Source organism: Exophiala spinifera (assembly GCF_000836115.1).
Source record: "Exophiala spinifera strain CBS 89968 unplaced genomic scaffold supercont1.1, whole genome shotgun sequence".
NCBI lineage: Eukaryota > Fungi > Ascomycota > Eurotiomycetes > Chaetothyriales > Herpotrichiellaceae > Exophiala > Exophiala spinifera.
In genome coordinates, this window is record NW_015622513.1 from 1,585,436 (window position 1) to 1,601,518 (window position 16,083).

At 52.3% G+C, this 16,083-nt stretch overlaps 7 protein-coding genes across 7 annotated transcripts; 3 read left to right on the forward strand and 4 right to left on the reverse strand.

Annotated features, from left to right (window-relative positions):
* Window positions 1-122: 122 nt before the first annotated feature.
* On the reverse strand, window positions 123-2,132 carry PV08_00597 (uncharacterized protein; the record flags this gene model as incomplete). The annotated part of the gene is made up of 1 exon (XM_016374962.1): window positions 123-2,132. The coding sequence occupies one exon, from the start codon at window positions 2,130-2,132 to the stop codon at window positions 123-125; it is 2,010 nt and encodes a 669-aa protein (XP_016240238.1).
* A 990-nt stretch (window positions 2,133-3,122) lies between these two features.
* On the reverse strand, window positions 3,123-4,177 carry PV08_00598 (uncharacterized protein; the record flags this gene model as incomplete). Its single annotated transcript, XM_016374963.1, has 3 exons — window positions 3,123-3,548; window positions 3,598-3,704; window positions 3,757-4,177. 3 exons carry the CDS (start codon window positions 4,175-4,177, stop codon window positions 3,123-3,125), a joined length of 954 nt encoding a protein of 317 aa, XP_016240239.1.
* Window positions 4,178-4,652: 475 nt separating this feature from the next.
* On the reverse strand, window positions 4,653-6,380 carry PV08_00599 (uncharacterized protein; the record flags this gene model as incomplete). Its single annotated transcript, XM_016374964.1, has 1 exon — window positions 4,653-6,380. The coding sequence occupies one exon, from the start codon at window positions 6,378-6,380 to the stop codon at window positions 4,653-4,655; it is 1,728 nt and encodes a 575-aa protein (XP_016240240.1).
* A 1,549-nt stretch (window positions 6,381-7,929) lies between these two features.
* Window positions 7,930-8,877, forward strand: PV08_00600 (uncharacterized protein; the record flags this gene model as incomplete). Its single annotated transcript, XM_016374965.1, has 1 exon — window positions 7,930-8,877. The coding sequence occupies one exon, from the start codon at window positions 7,930-7,932 to the stop codon at window positions 8,875-8,877; it is 948 nt and encodes a 315-aa protein (XP_016240241.1).
* A 591-nt stretch (window positions 8,878-9,468) lies between these two features.
* On the forward strand, window positions 9,469-10,412 carry PV08_00601 (uncharacterized protein; the record flags this gene model as incomplete). Its single annotated transcript, XM_016374966.1, has 2 exons — window positions 9,469-9,618; window positions 9,672-10,412. 2 exons carry the CDS (start codon window positions 9,469-9,471, stop codon window positions 10,410-10,412), a joined length of 891 nt encoding a protein of 296 aa, XP_016240242.1.
* A 608-nt stretch (window positions 10,413-11,020) lies between these two features.
* PV08_00602 (uncharacterized protein) lies at window positions 11,021-12,695 on the forward strand (the record flags this gene model as incomplete). The annotated part of the gene is made up of 7 exons (XM_016374967.1): window positions 11,021-11,071; window positions 11,126-11,206; window positions 11,263-11,335; window positions 11,383-11,482; window positions 11,547-12,092; window positions 12,148-12,487; window positions 12,561-12,695. 7 exons carry the CDS (start codon window positions 11,021-11,023, stop codon window positions 12,693-12,695), a joined length of 1,326 nt encoding a protein of 441 aa, XP_016240243.1.
* Window positions 12,696-13,376: 681 nt separating this feature from the next.
* On the reverse strand, window positions 13,377-15,320 carry PV08_00603 (uncharacterized protein; the record flags this gene model as incomplete). The annotated part of the gene is made up of 1 exon (XM_016374968.1): window positions 13,377-15,320. One exon carries the CDS (start codon window positions 15,318-15,320, stop codon window positions 13,377-13,379), a length of 1,944 nt encoding a protein of 647 aa, XP_016240244.1.
* Window positions 15,321-16,083: the final 763 nt, after the last annotated feature.

The following is a 16,083-nucleotide window of genomic DNA, read 5'->3' on the forward strand; positions in this document are numbered from 1 at the left end:
TCTCTGTTCGGCCGTTAAAATGTGGTATCTCTCGGTGCGTTAAGATCTGTGTGTGCTCTCGTTGCGGTTGTGTCCTCAGGGGTACTTCTTCCAGACTCATGTCTGCAGTTCTAAGCAAGCGCCTAAGTTGCCGGTGAGGCTTGTGATGGCGTTGGCTGCTCCTGGGCAGGCTGAGGTGAAGGTCCCTGTGATGGGGGAGCTGCCACTTGTTGAGCAACACTATGGGGAACCGCGGGTTGCGGTGGCTGCTGCTGCTGAGTCTGGTGGTTTGGGGGAAGGTTAGGAGGCGGCGGTGGTGGTTGGGCCTGCATTTGCGGCTGCTTCTGGTGCTGATTAGGTCCGTCTGGCGTAGCCCTTGAAAACTCCTCAATTCCCTGTAGGATGCCATTGCCTGGTCGATCAATGGCCATCTGACCACAGAGGACCACGTCAGATTCTCCCATTGGTTGCCACCGAACATTTCTCAGCCGTGTCGCAATAGGCCTTCCAGAATAATCAAAAGTTGGATCAGGTGAGACCGGCACTCCTCCTTTGCCAAAGAACGTCGGTGCAATGGTCATGATGACCGAATCGATAATGTGGGAATATCGTAGTTTGAGTAGTTCGGAAAGTACAGCTCCACCGCCCTCTATCATCACACTCCTGATGCCTTCGCGATAGAGTACATTGAAGAGTCCTGCCCAATTCAACCCACCCGCTTGAGGATTGTAATCATTGATCATGAGGTATTCACCACCGTGAGATTTCAAGGTGCTCACAGCCACAGGATGTAACATTGCTCCGGGAGCTACCACCACCCACGGCCCCTTCCCTCGACCCTCAGCTGCATTCTTCAGGACTTTGAGTTCTGGCCTGATGATCAGGCGAGCATGCGGATCGATGATAATGGGTCTAGGCTGCTGCTCTCGGGGAAGGCCACCATACCCATTAGGACCGGCGAGGCGGCAGTTCAGAGCGGGATCGTCAACCATGGCAGTGGTGACTCCAATGAGTATGGCATCATGTTGACTTCGGAGATAGTGCGTCATAGCTTTGGTTTCTGGACCAGAAATGGCGGTGGAGGTGCCCGCAACCAGAGTTATCTTACTATCAAGACTGCTTGCCCAGGTCAGGGTAATGTGAGGTCGGCCACGACTTGCGACAGCATTTGGATCTGGCATGTATCGCTCTAGAAAAGACCTCGCGTGTTGAGGATATTGCAACGTGTCTGTGGGTGCTAGAGGCGCGTCAGGTCTGGGCGGTTCCGTATTGTTCGGTTCCAATCTGCCAAAGACACCAGGTTGCGCAGGAGGTGGGAGCGGCTTTGGTGGAGTGGCATGGTGCTGTCGCGGGGCGCGAGTCAGGGTGAAACCAGTATGTGCCTTGAGGACGACGTTCTGGTTATCTTGTCTCCAAGCATATTGGACATTTCTGACATCTGAGACCTTCATGAATTTTCCGCCGGCGGCATACATCTTCTCTGGCTCCTCCCACATCTTCCAGTAGATGGAGGCTGGCAAGAAGCCTCGAACTGCTTCTCGACGGGCAGTATCCATGATGCCAGAATTACGCTTGGTAGAATCAATGTAGTCCAGGTCGTGCGTATGCTTCTGGAACGCTTCGACGGCCCTCGAGATAGTGCAGCTCTGAGCCGAGCCCGGGTTATACACCACCTTCATTGTCATTGAGCATGTCTTGTCGTCTCGGGCTCTTTTCTTCCTTGCTTGTTTGCCCTCAGGGGTGGGACGAGGGACATGAGGCTTCTGGTTGCCGCTCTTCCGTAGTCGGCAAGCATAGTACTCTGTTCGAACGCTGGTCTCAGGCTGTTCGCCGGATCTCATTTTACGCCAGATGTTGTCGACAAAGGGGAAGTAGGCTTCGAAGTCCGCGACTGGAAGCTCAATGGGCTCTTCAAGGTCGTGAAGTCTTTTTCGCATCTCACCCAGATCTGGAGGATTTGAGAAGATACTGTAGTCTGTCGTCTCGTCGGACAAGACATACGACTTCCCGTTCTGTAAAGTCCGTTGTTCACCTCCGTCGCCTTCATCCTGCATTGTGGTGTCATTTTGACCTTCGTCTTCACTCTCGAGTTGGTCGTCCTCGTGGTGGTCGACTCCATCGGGGGTCATCGGAGTTTGGGGCCCGCTACTCATGATGATCTTGCGCAGGAGTATGAGCTCGTGGTCGACTGTGAATGCGCAGAGGCGAGGGAACAGTGAGGATGCGATCGAAGGGACGCTCCCAGGAGAAAAAAGGCGGCCTCAGACGCGATTGTCATAGGAAGGAGATGCGCGTGAGGGTCTGAGAATGAGGGATGGATGAGAGGTGGTGAAGGAGATCGGCCCAAGGACGAGCACGAAGCCAGTTGAGTGAGACCTCTCAAGGATTACAGGTACGGAGCAAATCCAGGAAAGAATTGAGGATTGTTTTGCGCCCGCGGTCAGCCTGAAACTTGGGTGTAGACAGTATTGAGTAAAGTGTCGATGCGCGCCAAAGTCTATTAAATTAGGTACAAGGGATGGGGTGGATGGAAGTCGTGTACTTTAGTCAGTGAAGCTTTTTGCGCTCCCTGCAAACACAGGCCCCGGGGAATAATAAGCTACTCGCGCACCACGCTGCCAGTTATTATACCAATGCCCGCGACCGAGTGCAGCTTACCGTAGTGAAGCGAGGTACGATGAAGACTCCCATACAGGCCACTCCGTACAATACATCATCAGCTACTCCGTACAGGGGGATCTATTGATCGGCGCCTCTACATGAACTCTCCATACACCAAGATTGCCGCATGCAAGGGACACCGTAACTAACCACCTGGTGGTACCTTTAAACGAAGAGCATCTTCGGATACCCCGAGTCCTCTCCAGGGACAACAAGGTGCAGGGACTTCATGCGTCAGGTTCAGGTATCCCTCACAGGTACAAGGTTGTTGTGAATCCCATGCAGTAAGGCTACACGTAGGTATCTAGCTACCAGCTCGATCGAGGACCTGCTGGCATCCGGTAATCATACACACCTTTCATCGCGTTAATAATCTCCAGCACGACGCATGGGTCTTATCGCTGGGGATCCCCTGACGCCCTACTATTAACTATTGTAATATCCTTGATCGTCCCTTTTCCGCCCTCGCTTCGTGGCGCAACCTAGGCCCTCTTGGGGTATTGCGTGCCACCCCAAAGAGGCATCTCAGCTTCATCTCCGCCCTCTGTATCGAGGTCGACTCCAGGAACGACTTCTCGACCGGCTTGGGCTCCGACTATAACTGCTCCTAGAGCTGTAGCTTGGACTCCTTCGCCTTCTCCGTGGGGGGCTTCGACCTGGCGGTTGGCGGCGCCGCGGAGGGCTTCTCGAAGGCGATCTCGAATACGAGGGTGTCCGCCTTCGGCGTCTAGGTGGTGAAGGCGACCTGGAATATGTTGCTCGTGGCATGTAACTGTCGTCGTCCGGGCGTCTTCTACCTCCTCCGAAACCTCCTCTTCTTGGTGGGGGACTCTGGTATCGTGCTCCAGGTGGTCCCCTGGGAGGAGGTTTGTAGCTTGGAGGTGGTGGACCTGGTCTCGACGACCTTGCTGGTGGAGGAGATCGAGAGAAAGCACGACGAGGCAGGACGATGCTCACCGATATAACCATGCCGTCCAGTTGTGCTTCGTGCATGTGCGCTATTGCAGCTTCCGATCCAGACGGATGATCGTAGAGGATGTAGGCCGTTCCTCGGTTTGTCATGACTGTTGAGTGTCAGTACCACACGGTGACCCTTTGTGACAGCATTATACATACACTGTTTGTTCAGTGGGAGGTCTATTGATTCGATGCGGCCGTAGGATCCAAAGATTTCGCGCAGGTGTGCCTCCGTAACGTTCTTTGTCAACTTCTCCACCACGATCTTGGAACTCTGAGCTCGACGGCTCTCTCTGCTCGGGCTTCGTGTGTAGCTGCGATTGCGATATGATCTTCTGTCCCCTCGACTTGGACTTCGACTCCGAGAAGAACTGGCACTGGTACTTCTGCCTCGCGCATGACCATTACGCCCATCTCTTGAGGGTGGTGATCTCGAATATGAACGCGAGCCTGATCTTGGGGAAGGGGATCGGCGACCAGCAGGCGAACGACTGTAGTGGCCTGACGGTACCTGTCGTGCAGACGGAGGAGTGGCAGAGCGCGCTGGTGAACGGCCTCGAGGCGGCGATGGCGAAGCCATGGTGAGGTTTAGATGACAGCGACCACGATATAAGTACTTTTCGTAGATGATGACTTCTCTACCTAAGTATTTCAGAGGGGGGTTGAAGAACGCGACTTCGGACTGGGAAGAGCGCAAGGGCAGACAAATAATGCCTCTTGATGAAGTTTTGTATTTCCCCAGAAATTTGACTGCCTCGGCGCGTCATTCTTGAGCCCCCGTCGAAACGACGTGTATTTAAAATAGTGCACTTCAATCTACCCTGCTTCCTTAATATTCCTCGTTCTCCTGCGCAGCCTCTCCTTCAGTGAACATGATCTAGTCGGCCACAATGTATTGATTTCCTCTGGCCATCGCCTCGGTCATAGGTACTACTTTAATGAGGTCCCTTGCTGATAGCTTCCCAGAACCCTTGGTGTTGGCCGAGACGCAGCGCGGATTTTCGAGAAGGCATCATTCTATCAACCACCTAGGAGGTCTGACAAGAGTACAGTGCTCACCAAACATGGCCCTTGGTCTGCTTGATTCCAATCACATTGATGTTCCGCCACATCAGTACCGCAATCACCCCAGCAGCCCATACAGCAGTCCCTGCAATCAACAACATCTTCTGCGTGTCTGCGTAGGCATGCTGGATTGCGATGCGAGTTTCGGAACCCATGGGGTATGACAGCTGCGTGTTGAGGTCTGCATAAATTAGAGGCAGGTTTTCCAGCTCTGTTGCCGGTAGGTAGCGTGCAAGCTTCTTTGGGAAGATGTCCTGCCAAATGGCTGAAGCAATTGTCAAACCAATGGCAGCACCAACACTTCCAAACATTGATAAAACTGCTAGACAAATGGCAGTATATTGATGTGAAGCTGCGGCTAGAATGGCAATCTCATCGCAGATGATGATGATTCCGGCGCCAACCGACAGGAATATCTGACACATGACAATGAACCCTATCGTGCCGCTGGGTTTGAGAAAGTTGATCATTAACGCCGCACCCAGGATGCTCAGAGGCACTCCAACGTACAAGCAAACAGGCTTGAAGCGCCCGGAATAGTGTATCAGAGCCCCCGTCGCCACGCAGCAGAGAACAGAACAAACTGTATAGGTTTGCTGAACATAGCTTGCGTGTGTGACACTAAGGCCATTCACAACTTGCAGAAAAGAACTGAGAAAGCTTGCCCAGCAGTAGTAGCTCACAAAGACGATTGCTGACAGAACACATGCGCCGAGAGCAGTCCTATCGAGCAGAAGGGTCCAGGGTAGCAATGTGATCGGGGCAAAAAACCTCTCCCACACGCCAAAGGCAACAATCAGAGACACCCCAACAGCCAGCATGCTGATGACAAGAGCCGAATCCCAGCCTCGCGCCTGCAAGGTATAGAGGTCGAAAGACAAGAGGAAGAGAGCAAACCCTGCAGATACCAGGAGCAGACCCATGGCGTCGAATTGGCGACAGTAATGGAGCATCGACTGCAGACCGTTTCGCGAGTTGTCGCTTATCGGTATGAGACCCTGTTTCTTTGCCTTGAAGTAATTCTTCAGTAGGAGGCCCCAGAGCGGAAGCGACACCGCTGGTACGAGTATCGCGAACATGCCAAACGCCCAACGCCAGCCTGGTCCGTTGAGGTAACCCGTTGATATTGGACCTGCTAACCAGCAGGTAATCATATTGGGCATACTAACAATGGCTTGCATAAGACCTCTATTACGAAGACTGGATGTGTCGGCGACGAATACAGACAAACTGTACTGGAGTCCATTGTTGCCGACCGTGTAAAAGACCTGAGCTGCCGCATATGATTCGACATTGTCGCACGCAGCCATCATCACAAGTCCTATTGTAGCAATGGAGACACAGAAGAGATATCCATGTGGTCGGCCGAAGACGTCGAAGATTTTGGCGAGAGTGAGGTTGATGACACCGCCAATAACGCTGCTCAAGACGCTCACAGTCGGCGTCAGCGAGTGAAGCGCAAAGGCCGAAGTGACATATGGATTCAAGGCGGCCACAACGCCCCCGAGCATCCCCTCCACGAAGTATATGATCCAAATCATGACATAGGCAATGATCAGGGCTTTTGTTGTCCAGGCGATGGTTGTGGCTTCAATGGCTTCTACACCAGCTTGGACGTTCTTATTTGGAAGTTCATCCTCGTTTCTTCTGCTGGGGCTTTCGGCTCTAGCCAGACCTATCTCAGAAGCCTCAGCTTGTTCTTCTTCTCGGTGCTTCATGATGGGGTGTGGTCAGGTCACCGAGTCTGGTCGTTCATCACAGAGATGGAATGAGTTGCGAAATAAGGTAGCCAGAGACAAAATACTGATGTATTTGTGTAGGACATTCGGCTGGCAGTAGGAAGCGGCTTTTAGATGTCTACCACGGCCGACATCTCCATCTTCCAGGGGCCCTCGGAAAGGAGACTTTCAAAGGACAAGCCAATGCGACCTAGGCATCAGAATGGTAAAACACTTGTTGGGCGTGAGCACCTGCGCAGTACGGGTGCTATACTTCCATTCGATGCCCCAATACCGCCTCCACTCGAGCACATACTTGAGAATGCTCTCTGATGGTGGAACAAGCGAAGAAGGACAACGCTGGCCTGCCAGTAAAGCCTAACAGACAAATTGACTAAAACTTGCTCACCTGCTAAGATGGTCTGCCGTGAGAACTTGCTCATTCCCAGGCTGGCTTCCTTTTTTCGCACCATTTTCCCGATGCCAAATTTGCTCAGAGGCAGTCGGACGCCCCGTCGGGGGAACAGGAGACCGATCTCACCGAGAACTCGTCTATCAGGGTCTTAAAGACCGCAATATCAACCTCACAGCATACCCCCCGGGAAAGGCATGATATTATCATACTTTTGCTATGGAGAATGGCTCAGGGCTGACGCTAGACATAGAAGCACTGCGGAGCAAGCCCCGGAGAGTTTGTGCCTTTAGCAACCGCGAAACTAACTCTCCATTGTGGAAGGCAGCCGTCTCGAATACATGACCTGTTGACTGGAACATTGTACGCGACGAGTCGCGGCGAACCTTATCATCTCCGACCGTTTTTACCGATGCCTACTCCACCTTATTTCTCCGGGGTACAAACGCGTCCAAGCTTTATACAATACATCTGATGGAGTATTATCTTAGAGAAACCCTCAATAACATCCTAGCGATCTCCGAGTATCCTGATTTCTTGGCCACGTCCAGCGGCAGATCGTCAGTATAAATTGGCTTGTCGAAATCCAACAGCTGAGGAATGTCCGGCGCTACAAGCATTCCATAAAGGTGATCCGGTGGAAGCAGGACTATCGATAAGGTCAGGGTATTTTTCGAATGGGGCATTGTTGATGGGAGCACCTCTGTCGTAGAGTAGGCTAAACAGTCTCATGGTGCTCCCCGACCTGACCATTTTCAACGGCCAAGGTAGCAAGATCTAGGCTTGAGAGAACCTTGGGTTAATAATTCTGGGGTTTGGTGGGAAGAGAGGGTCTTGTGATATTGGACGAGATCTGAGGACCGATTGTCGGCGAGGAGATGGCCGCGATGTACACTCGCAATGTGGCGGGAAAAGAACAAGCCTTGGAAAGGACTTGATGCTTCAGCGTTCGATGGCTTATTAACACATTTCTCGCCTCAACCTCAACTTCAATTGGATGCCCGACTATACCCACCCCCTCTCGCTATAGATTTTTCGACCGAACTCGGAGGGAGAATTAAAGCGCCCACGGAGTTTCCAAAGGCTTCTGCAACGACGTCGCTTCGAAAAGGATCCTTGAGCACCCGGAACACCACCATGTCATTTATCCTTGCGTACCGAAAACCCCGAGCAAAGCTTGCGCGAGCCCCAAGCAACTCGCATGAAGAGCGGCCATGTCCAAGGTCGTTCATCGGGCATAGAAAACTGCTGGCCTACGAAGAGCTCCCTGACTGGTATCAAGACAATCACTTTCTAAGGTCAGGGTACCGTCCAGTTTCAGAATCATGGCTGATCTGTGCCTACTCGCTGGGCCACCTGCACAACGAGACGGTCAATATATACACGCACCTGATACCGGGAGCCGGCTTCATTCTCAGCCAAGCCGTCCTATATCGATGGATATACCACCTCTACCCCGAAGCATCGTTGCTGGATCATTTTGTCTTTGGGTGCAACGTTGCGGCAGCGATGATCACCATGGCCTTGTCGGCCGCGTACCACACCCTGATGAATCACTCGATGCACATGTCCAGCCTTATGCTGCGGGTCGACTACGTCGGTATTCTAACACTCATCTTGGGTTCTTTCTTCTCGGGGATATACGTCGGATACAGGTGTGAGCCTACGTTGTGCTGGACCTACTGGACCATGATCATCGCACTCAGCATCATCACGTCGGTGCTCGTCTTGCATCCTCAGCTGCAGGGGTTGAAGTATCGCGCACACCGATCGTGGGCTTTCATATTGACTGCCCTTTCAGGCTTCGCTCCCATCATCCACGGCCTGTTTCTGTACGGATGGAACGAGATGCTGATCAGGTCCGGCATGCAGTATTACCTGCTGGAAGGCCTTGTGTATGGCATCGGTGCCTTCTTCTTCCTGACGCGCGTACCCGAGTCGATATGGCCCGGTTCATTCGATATTTGGCTGTCGTCGCACCAGGTCTTCCACGTTCTGGTGGTGGTCGCTAGCCTGGTACATCTTTATGGTGTGTGGGTGGCCTTCGACTGGAACTATCATAACATCAGGACTTGTCCGGCATAGAAAAATCCCACCAACGAGCCGCGATATTGCTTGGTATACATTGTAGACCTATCAGAACGTACTCAGATACACGAGAAGTCCGGATACGTGAATCACATTGTTTTTGGTCCCCCCTTCTGGAGAGCTGGGCTCTCTTGGGCAGTCTCCAGGTAGAATCAGGTCCCAGGGGATCTCCACTACTCGACGACCTTCTTCGTTCCCTTCGAGGTTGAGCGAGGGCAGGGAGAAAGGGTAATGCGCTCTTCCGTTCAATGTGCTGCTACCGAGAACGAGGCACGTTGCGTTTTTCAGTTATGGATGCGGCATCTCGGATGTACCATTCGTCGCACGCGGTTATGAGCCGGCGCCTTATTGGTGCGTACAAGCGTAGGACACCGTCCTCACCACCTAACGAGACATACTGCATTCACGCAACGGAGCATTGGCTTTTCTGGGAGTAATGACTGGGACTATCTCTTTAACGATCTAATCCTTTGGACCTATATAGGTATGGTATCTTTCTTGCAAATTTCTGCTGGCGGAACGCATAGAAAACTCAAACTCAGGAATTCTCTCGACCTCACGACCTACTGACCAGCATCAACAGCCGCCATGGTGCGCTTTGCTGTCCCCCTCTGCCTGGGCGGTGCCGTTATGGCTTCTGCTACTGCTGCGTCGTCATCGTCGTACATCCAGTATTCGACTGTCAAGGGCTATTTCCTGCAAGACAACAACTCTGCCAATGCCACCACCTTCGACTACGTAAGCATCAGGCATGCAACCTTTCACAAGCGCAAGTGACTGACGAGCAACAGACGGCATCCAACTTTGGCCTGATCAACCAGACATATCCGAGCGATTCGCATGATGCAGCGTCATTGACTCAGTGGGAGAGGTTCAGCCACCTCGTCTGGTCGCTCAACGCCAATGCTCCAAAGAATGTCGAGTACAAGGTGCTCTTCTTGGGTCGCCACGGGGAAGGCTACCACAATGCCGCTGAATCCTACTATGGTACTCCGGCCTGGAACTGCTACTGGTCTCTCCTGCAAGGTAACGAGTCAGTGACGTGGGCGGATGCACACTTGACGAAAAAAGGCATCTCCCAAGCCCTCAAGGCGAATGCGTTCTGGCTGTCTCGCATCCAGACACAGAAGATACCCACGCCACAGAGCTACTATGTCTCTCCGTTGAGCCGCTGCCTCGCCACGGCAAATCTCACCTTCGGCGGTCTTCCCCTGCCCGCGAACCATCCATTCCTGCCGACCGTCAAGGAGAAACTCAGAGAGGGTATCTCCGAGCACACGTGCGATCATCGTAGCAACAAGACCTACATCCACCACACGTTTCCATCTTGGAACATTGAGCCTGGATTCACTGAGTACGATGAGCTGTGGACCGGCGTTACAAGTGAGTCAGACTCTGCCCAGGATCTTCGGTCGAAGCAAGTGCTGGACGACATCTTCTCGACCGATTGTTCGACGTGGCTTAGTTTTACGAGCCACTCGGGTGAAATCGCGTCGATATTGAGAGTGCTTGGGCACAGGTCCTTCTGTTGAGTACTGGCGCCGTGATCCCTGTTTTGGTCAAGGCCGAAACGATCTGTCAGTCGCAAGCAACGAGTACCATCTCGGCGGCTCCATGGACAGCAAGTGCGCACTGCACGGTACCGCCGGTGACGAGTGTAAGCTCAGGAGCGAATGGGGGTTGTGTTTGCCCAAGCAGTGCTGCGCCGGTGACGACGACGTTGGCTGCGTATCCTACTGGCCGATAGGAGGAGCAGTGTACTGATCATAGGCAGCCAGGAGAAGGTGGAAGAGGTGACAAGTGTACGTACCTAGGTCGGCGTGACTACGATAGCGCATAATAGGGAGAGGGAGGGTACATTTAGATTGTCTACAGGTACATACATACCTGTAGGTACATATGTACATGTATCTTCTGTATGGAAAAATGCCAAGATCGGCACGAATTTCCCCGAACTGCGACCGCGGCGGAAGGAACTGGGGAGCTCCAAATGGTCCCGTCTCGTCCCGCTCGGCTTCTCGTTGGCCGCGAAATCAATCCTGGTGAATCTGGCGAAGCTGTAGCAGAGACCGATCCATTAACTTGCTATCCACGTCTCTCTTCTGTCCACGACTTAATCCTGCTTGTCTCGTGGACAAATATGTACAAACTCGGTCGCCGTAGCTTGGGCCCAGCCTTGAAGGCTGTCAGGGTACGTTCTGGCCTTGCAATCTGCGAGAAATACCAGCTGATAACAACTACAAAGGACGCGCCTGTTCGCAGCTCGATACAGCAACGACGAAACCTCAGTATCCATGAATACCTCTCGGCGAGACTGCTAAAATCGGTACGAGCATCACGATCTTCCACCGACGAGACCGACCAAGTACTGACACCATGTAGTATGGCATCGGCGTTCCTGATGGAGAGGTTGCAAAGACACCCCAAGAGGCCGAGGCAATTGCGAAGAAGATCTGTATTACACCCACCTCCGAAAGCCGGGGATTGTACTGATGTTTGCAGCCGGAGATGATATGGTCATCAAAGCTCAAGTTCTCGCTGGTGGCCGAGGCAAGGGCACTTTCGACAATGGCTTGAAAGGTGGTGTCAGAGTCATTTACTCGTGGGAAACCCCCATAGGCAGAGCCCTGGTCGAAGGGTTCATCCCATGCTGACCTTCACGACAGTCCTACCGAAGCAAAAATGTTTGCTGAGCAGATGATCGGCCACAAACTCATCACGAAACAAACCGGTGCTCGAGGCCGCATTTGCAACTCGGTGTACATTTGCGAGCGTAAATTTGCCCGTCGAGAATTCTACCTTGCCATCCTCATGGACCGAGCAACCCAGTCCCCCGTAATCGTCGCGTCATCCCAGGGTGGCATGGACATTGAGACCGTTGCAAAAGAGACGCCCGATGCCATCGTCACCACCCCCGTCGACATCAACACGGGTGTGACGGATGAGATGGCGAGGAACATTGCGACGCAACTCGGGTTCAGTGAACAATGTATAGAGGATGCAAAGAACACCATCCAGAACCTATACAAGGTTTTCATGGAAAAGGACGCCACACAGATCGAAATTAACCCTCTGAGCGAGACGAGCGATCACCAGGTTCTTGCAATGGACGCCAAATTGGGCTTCGATGATAACGCGGAGTTCCGTCAAAAGGAGGTTTTTTCGTGGAGAGACACCACACAAGAAGACGCTGACGAGGTCAAGGCCGCAGAGTACGTCGTCTCTGTGCGTTCTTATTGAGGGTTCATGCTAATGTTATTTTTCCAGGTCGGGTCTTAATTTCATCAAGCTAGACGGTGATATCGGATGTCTCGTCAATGGCGCTGGTCTCGCCATGGCAACTATGGATATCATCAAGCTGAATGGCGGCTCCCCCGCTAACTTCTTGGATGTTGGTGGTGGTGCTACCCCGGAAGCTATCAAGGAAGCCTTCGAATTGATCACTAGCGACCCCAAGGTCACGGCGATCTTTGTCAACATCTTTGGAGGCATTGTCCGATGTGATGCTATTGCATCGGGCTTGATCCACGTTGTACAACAGATGAACTTGCGCCTGCCTATCGTGTGCCGTCTGCAAGGCACGAACATGGAGAAGGCAGCTGAATTGGTGAGTATTCCCGTGTGGTGTTCGTTAAGGCCATCTGTACACCGCAGTCCACTGATACATGAATTCAACACAGGTCAACAACTCCGGACTCAAGATCTTCTCTATCACCGATCTTCAAGATGCTGCGGCCAAGGCTGTGGACTTCTCGAAGATTGTGAAGATGGCAAGAGACATTGATGTCGGCGTCGAGTTTACCCTCGGTATCTGAGCCCCGGTTCAGGTCCTTTTTCCCTTGTGCTCGAAGTGAATTGATCGTCTTTAGGGTCACCTACCTAGCCAGCTTCTTTGTAACTCCCTTGTTAACAATATCACCGCAATACCAATACCATGCCAGTATTTTTCTAGAAGCCAATCCTACAAACTCCATTACGGAGTATCTCCCTCTATCCTAATCCTCTTTTCCTACTTCAGCGGCTTCGCTCCACCCGAGACAAACACGACAGTGTATCGGACAAGAACAGTATACGAGGAACGTGGTCAGATATCAAAAGGGCTGGTGAACCGTTTTGTTCTGGTTGTATCGAGTACATGTGGGCTGGATTGTTCGAGCTCTTCTGTCTTCTATGATCTCTATTTAGGTCACTTCTTCTAGGAAGACTCAATCGAGAAATTCGGTGTCTCTTTCTTTTCCAAGACATGCACTTTCGAACTTCAGTCCGCCCTGCCCAGCATTTGCGAATAATGCAGGTCGAGCTCATGCCCACTTCCTCGGGCTGTCATGTGTAAATTTCCATTTACCATTGGACACTTTTATAAGAGGGCAGAAGGAAAGAAAGAAGGAGAGTGAATGTCATCAAACTAAACTTATCTAACAAAGAGAATGCTCGACAGAGCTAGCCTTGGTGCGCCACTTTTCTTCTTCCTGTCCGTTCGACATGTCACAACTCACTCACAGTCGGGACCGAGTTCCTAGTTCGCGCAATACATTATCTCTCTCCAAATGAGCGTATCTCTTTCTGCTAAACTCCATCACCTTCTGCTCAGCATCCTCTCTTCGCGTTCTTAGAGCCACTTCGACCTTTTCCGACTCGTTATAGAGGTCGCCGAAGACGGTGTGCAATACAGACACCAACTCAGCCAACCCGTCCTTACCGGCCAGCACCAGGGAAAGGTCAATTGTTTCCTTCGCATCACGCACTTCTTCTCGGTGGATCGCCAGTTTTCTGCTCGCCAATTCCAGCTTATCTTGTGCTTCGGACGCGGCGTAGCTGGTGCTTTCCGAGATGATTCGGTTTACCTCGTACAGATCCTCGTTTGGCTTCCTGAAAAGACCACTTCCCTTCTGGATCTGTTGCTTCACATCTCTGTACGCAGTCCTCAGACCTCCGTCTACCTGCAGACTGAGGTCTACCGTCACGGCGAGAATAACTTTGCAAGAGTCAATCTTGGCAATAAGATGGAGCAATTCCCGGTCAAGGACATCGAGGAGATGGAGAATCCTGTCGTTGATGTGAGATTTGCGCGTCTTCGACAACGTCCTCCACCGGCCTTGGTCCGCTTCGAAGGCTTTGGCCGCCGTTTTCGAAACCACTCTGAAGTTGGCGACCATGACCTTGAGTATGCGGTTTGTGTGGAGAGTAATGTTGAGCAAACATTGACTACTGTTGTAAAGTTCGTCCCCATACTGGCCCATGGCAGGGAGAAGCTCCTTTTTGCCTTCGAACTCGACGTCCTTGTAATATTCGAGGAAGACACGTTCCCGTACCAGCGGAACACTTGCGATCTGAAAGTCGTTGATGTACGGGCCTAGGGAGACTGACACGCCAGCCCAGTGTCCCAGCTCAGTGCTTGTATGGTTGAAGACGGCGAGACTCGTACCTGGGTCAGAGGCTGAGGTTGAGTTGGGACTGGATGCTGAGCGGCAGCAAAGGGACAGCCACGCAGCAAGACACACACCAATCCCACTTGGACAGAGGAAGCCTGTGTACGTGGATGAATTGGTGACGAGATCTCCGAGGCCGGAAAGGGTGCTCCTCAAGCCTCGATTCCCCTCAGAGCTGCCAAGAGTGGACGTGAAGTTGCTGATGCGAGCGAAGCCGACTGCGATTGTGTGGCCAAGGTTCGTGATATGGGCGACAAGAAAGCTGGTGCTGGTTGAAATTCCTGTCCAAGCGAACCTCAAAGGCGCCACAGACGACGCGGCCCAGGCATCGACCCACGTGAGCCAGTACCAGAGTACGGCTCCCGCCACCAATACGATCAAAAGTACGATGAGGTTCTTGTCCTTTGCAATATTCTCGGCAGCAGTGAGCGGAATGTTGATCAAGCGCCAGAGGAAGACGCAGACATGCTCCGAGGAGGACGCCTTCGCAGTGGAATTCTCCGCAAGATGGTCCGTCGATTTGTTCGACTGACTTGCACGTTGTGCGGTGGAGGCAGCTGAGGATTGCGTCTTTTCGACCTGCTGAAGGCGGCCAGTCGAGGCGGTTGTTGGCTTTCTCGCGTGATCAAGAGGCATCTCTGAACCCTGAAGAATGACAGTATCTTGGGGCACTGAGGAAGATTTTGGGCTGGTTGCACGTCCGGTGGCCAGGGTGACATCGCATTCCAGCTCCGCAGCTTTCGTATCCGCGGTGCCGATCTCACATTCCGACGATGATTCTGGCATTGTACGAGTATCTCCACTCAACACGGCTGCCGAATGTGGAGGGTCGAGAAGGAGAGAAGGATCCTCTGAGGGCTCTGATGATGCAAGCTCGACGGTGGCATTGAGAGATTTTGCAGGATCCAGCTTACTGCCTGATGCTGCAGAATCTGCTTCCGGGACTTCGCGTTCGGCGGGTGGGCCAAGGCATTCCTCCGGTTTTTCTGTTGGACCAGGTTCTTTAGACATGACTTCGGTCAGGTTGATGGCTTGTAGTCTGTCGTAAAGTTCCAACAATGTCCAAAGAAGAAGTACTCAATAGCTGGAAGGGAGGAGTCTATGACAAGAAAGAGATGAGGATACCCGCAATGGCCATGGAAGGCATGAATTTATGCCGTTCTTTTCATTGATGCCACCCGTTCGGCATCCTGAGACATCAGAGGCAGGTTCAGAGGCGAATGTCCCCATCACTTACCTTCGCAGTCGTCGAACTTGGGCAATCGGCTACAGGGAGCCAGCCACGTCCCAGGCCAGTTTCTACAAAACTGGGCGTTATTCAAAAGCGTTCTTTGTTCCAAAGATTGAGGCAGAGGATTTAAACCACTGTTTTAGCGGGCTGGGGTGACGCAAATGGGTCAACTCTGATGGGCACTGGACATTTCAGGATCGTTGTGTTTTCCAATCTTTGTCTTCACCTCAGACATGGTCGAACTACACTGCCACAGCGACGCATGTGTTTTAGGGGAGTCGACGTCGTGGCTCGCGAGAGTGAGGTTGCTAATCAAACGTAGTTCGTCGTAAGGCATAGTTCCAGGAGGTGCGTGCAAGACATCTCCTCTTACAGAGATAAAAAGCCGAATTCGAAAAGAACCCCGGTGTCGATATAGCCTGACTCCTGAAGCTTGATGCAAGGAGGGGCATTTATAGAGCGTAAATGAAAATGTCCACCAAAAAATAAGGACCAGACTAAAGGGGAGAAAGTAATGTATCCCAACCCCCAGAGCAGCAAAAA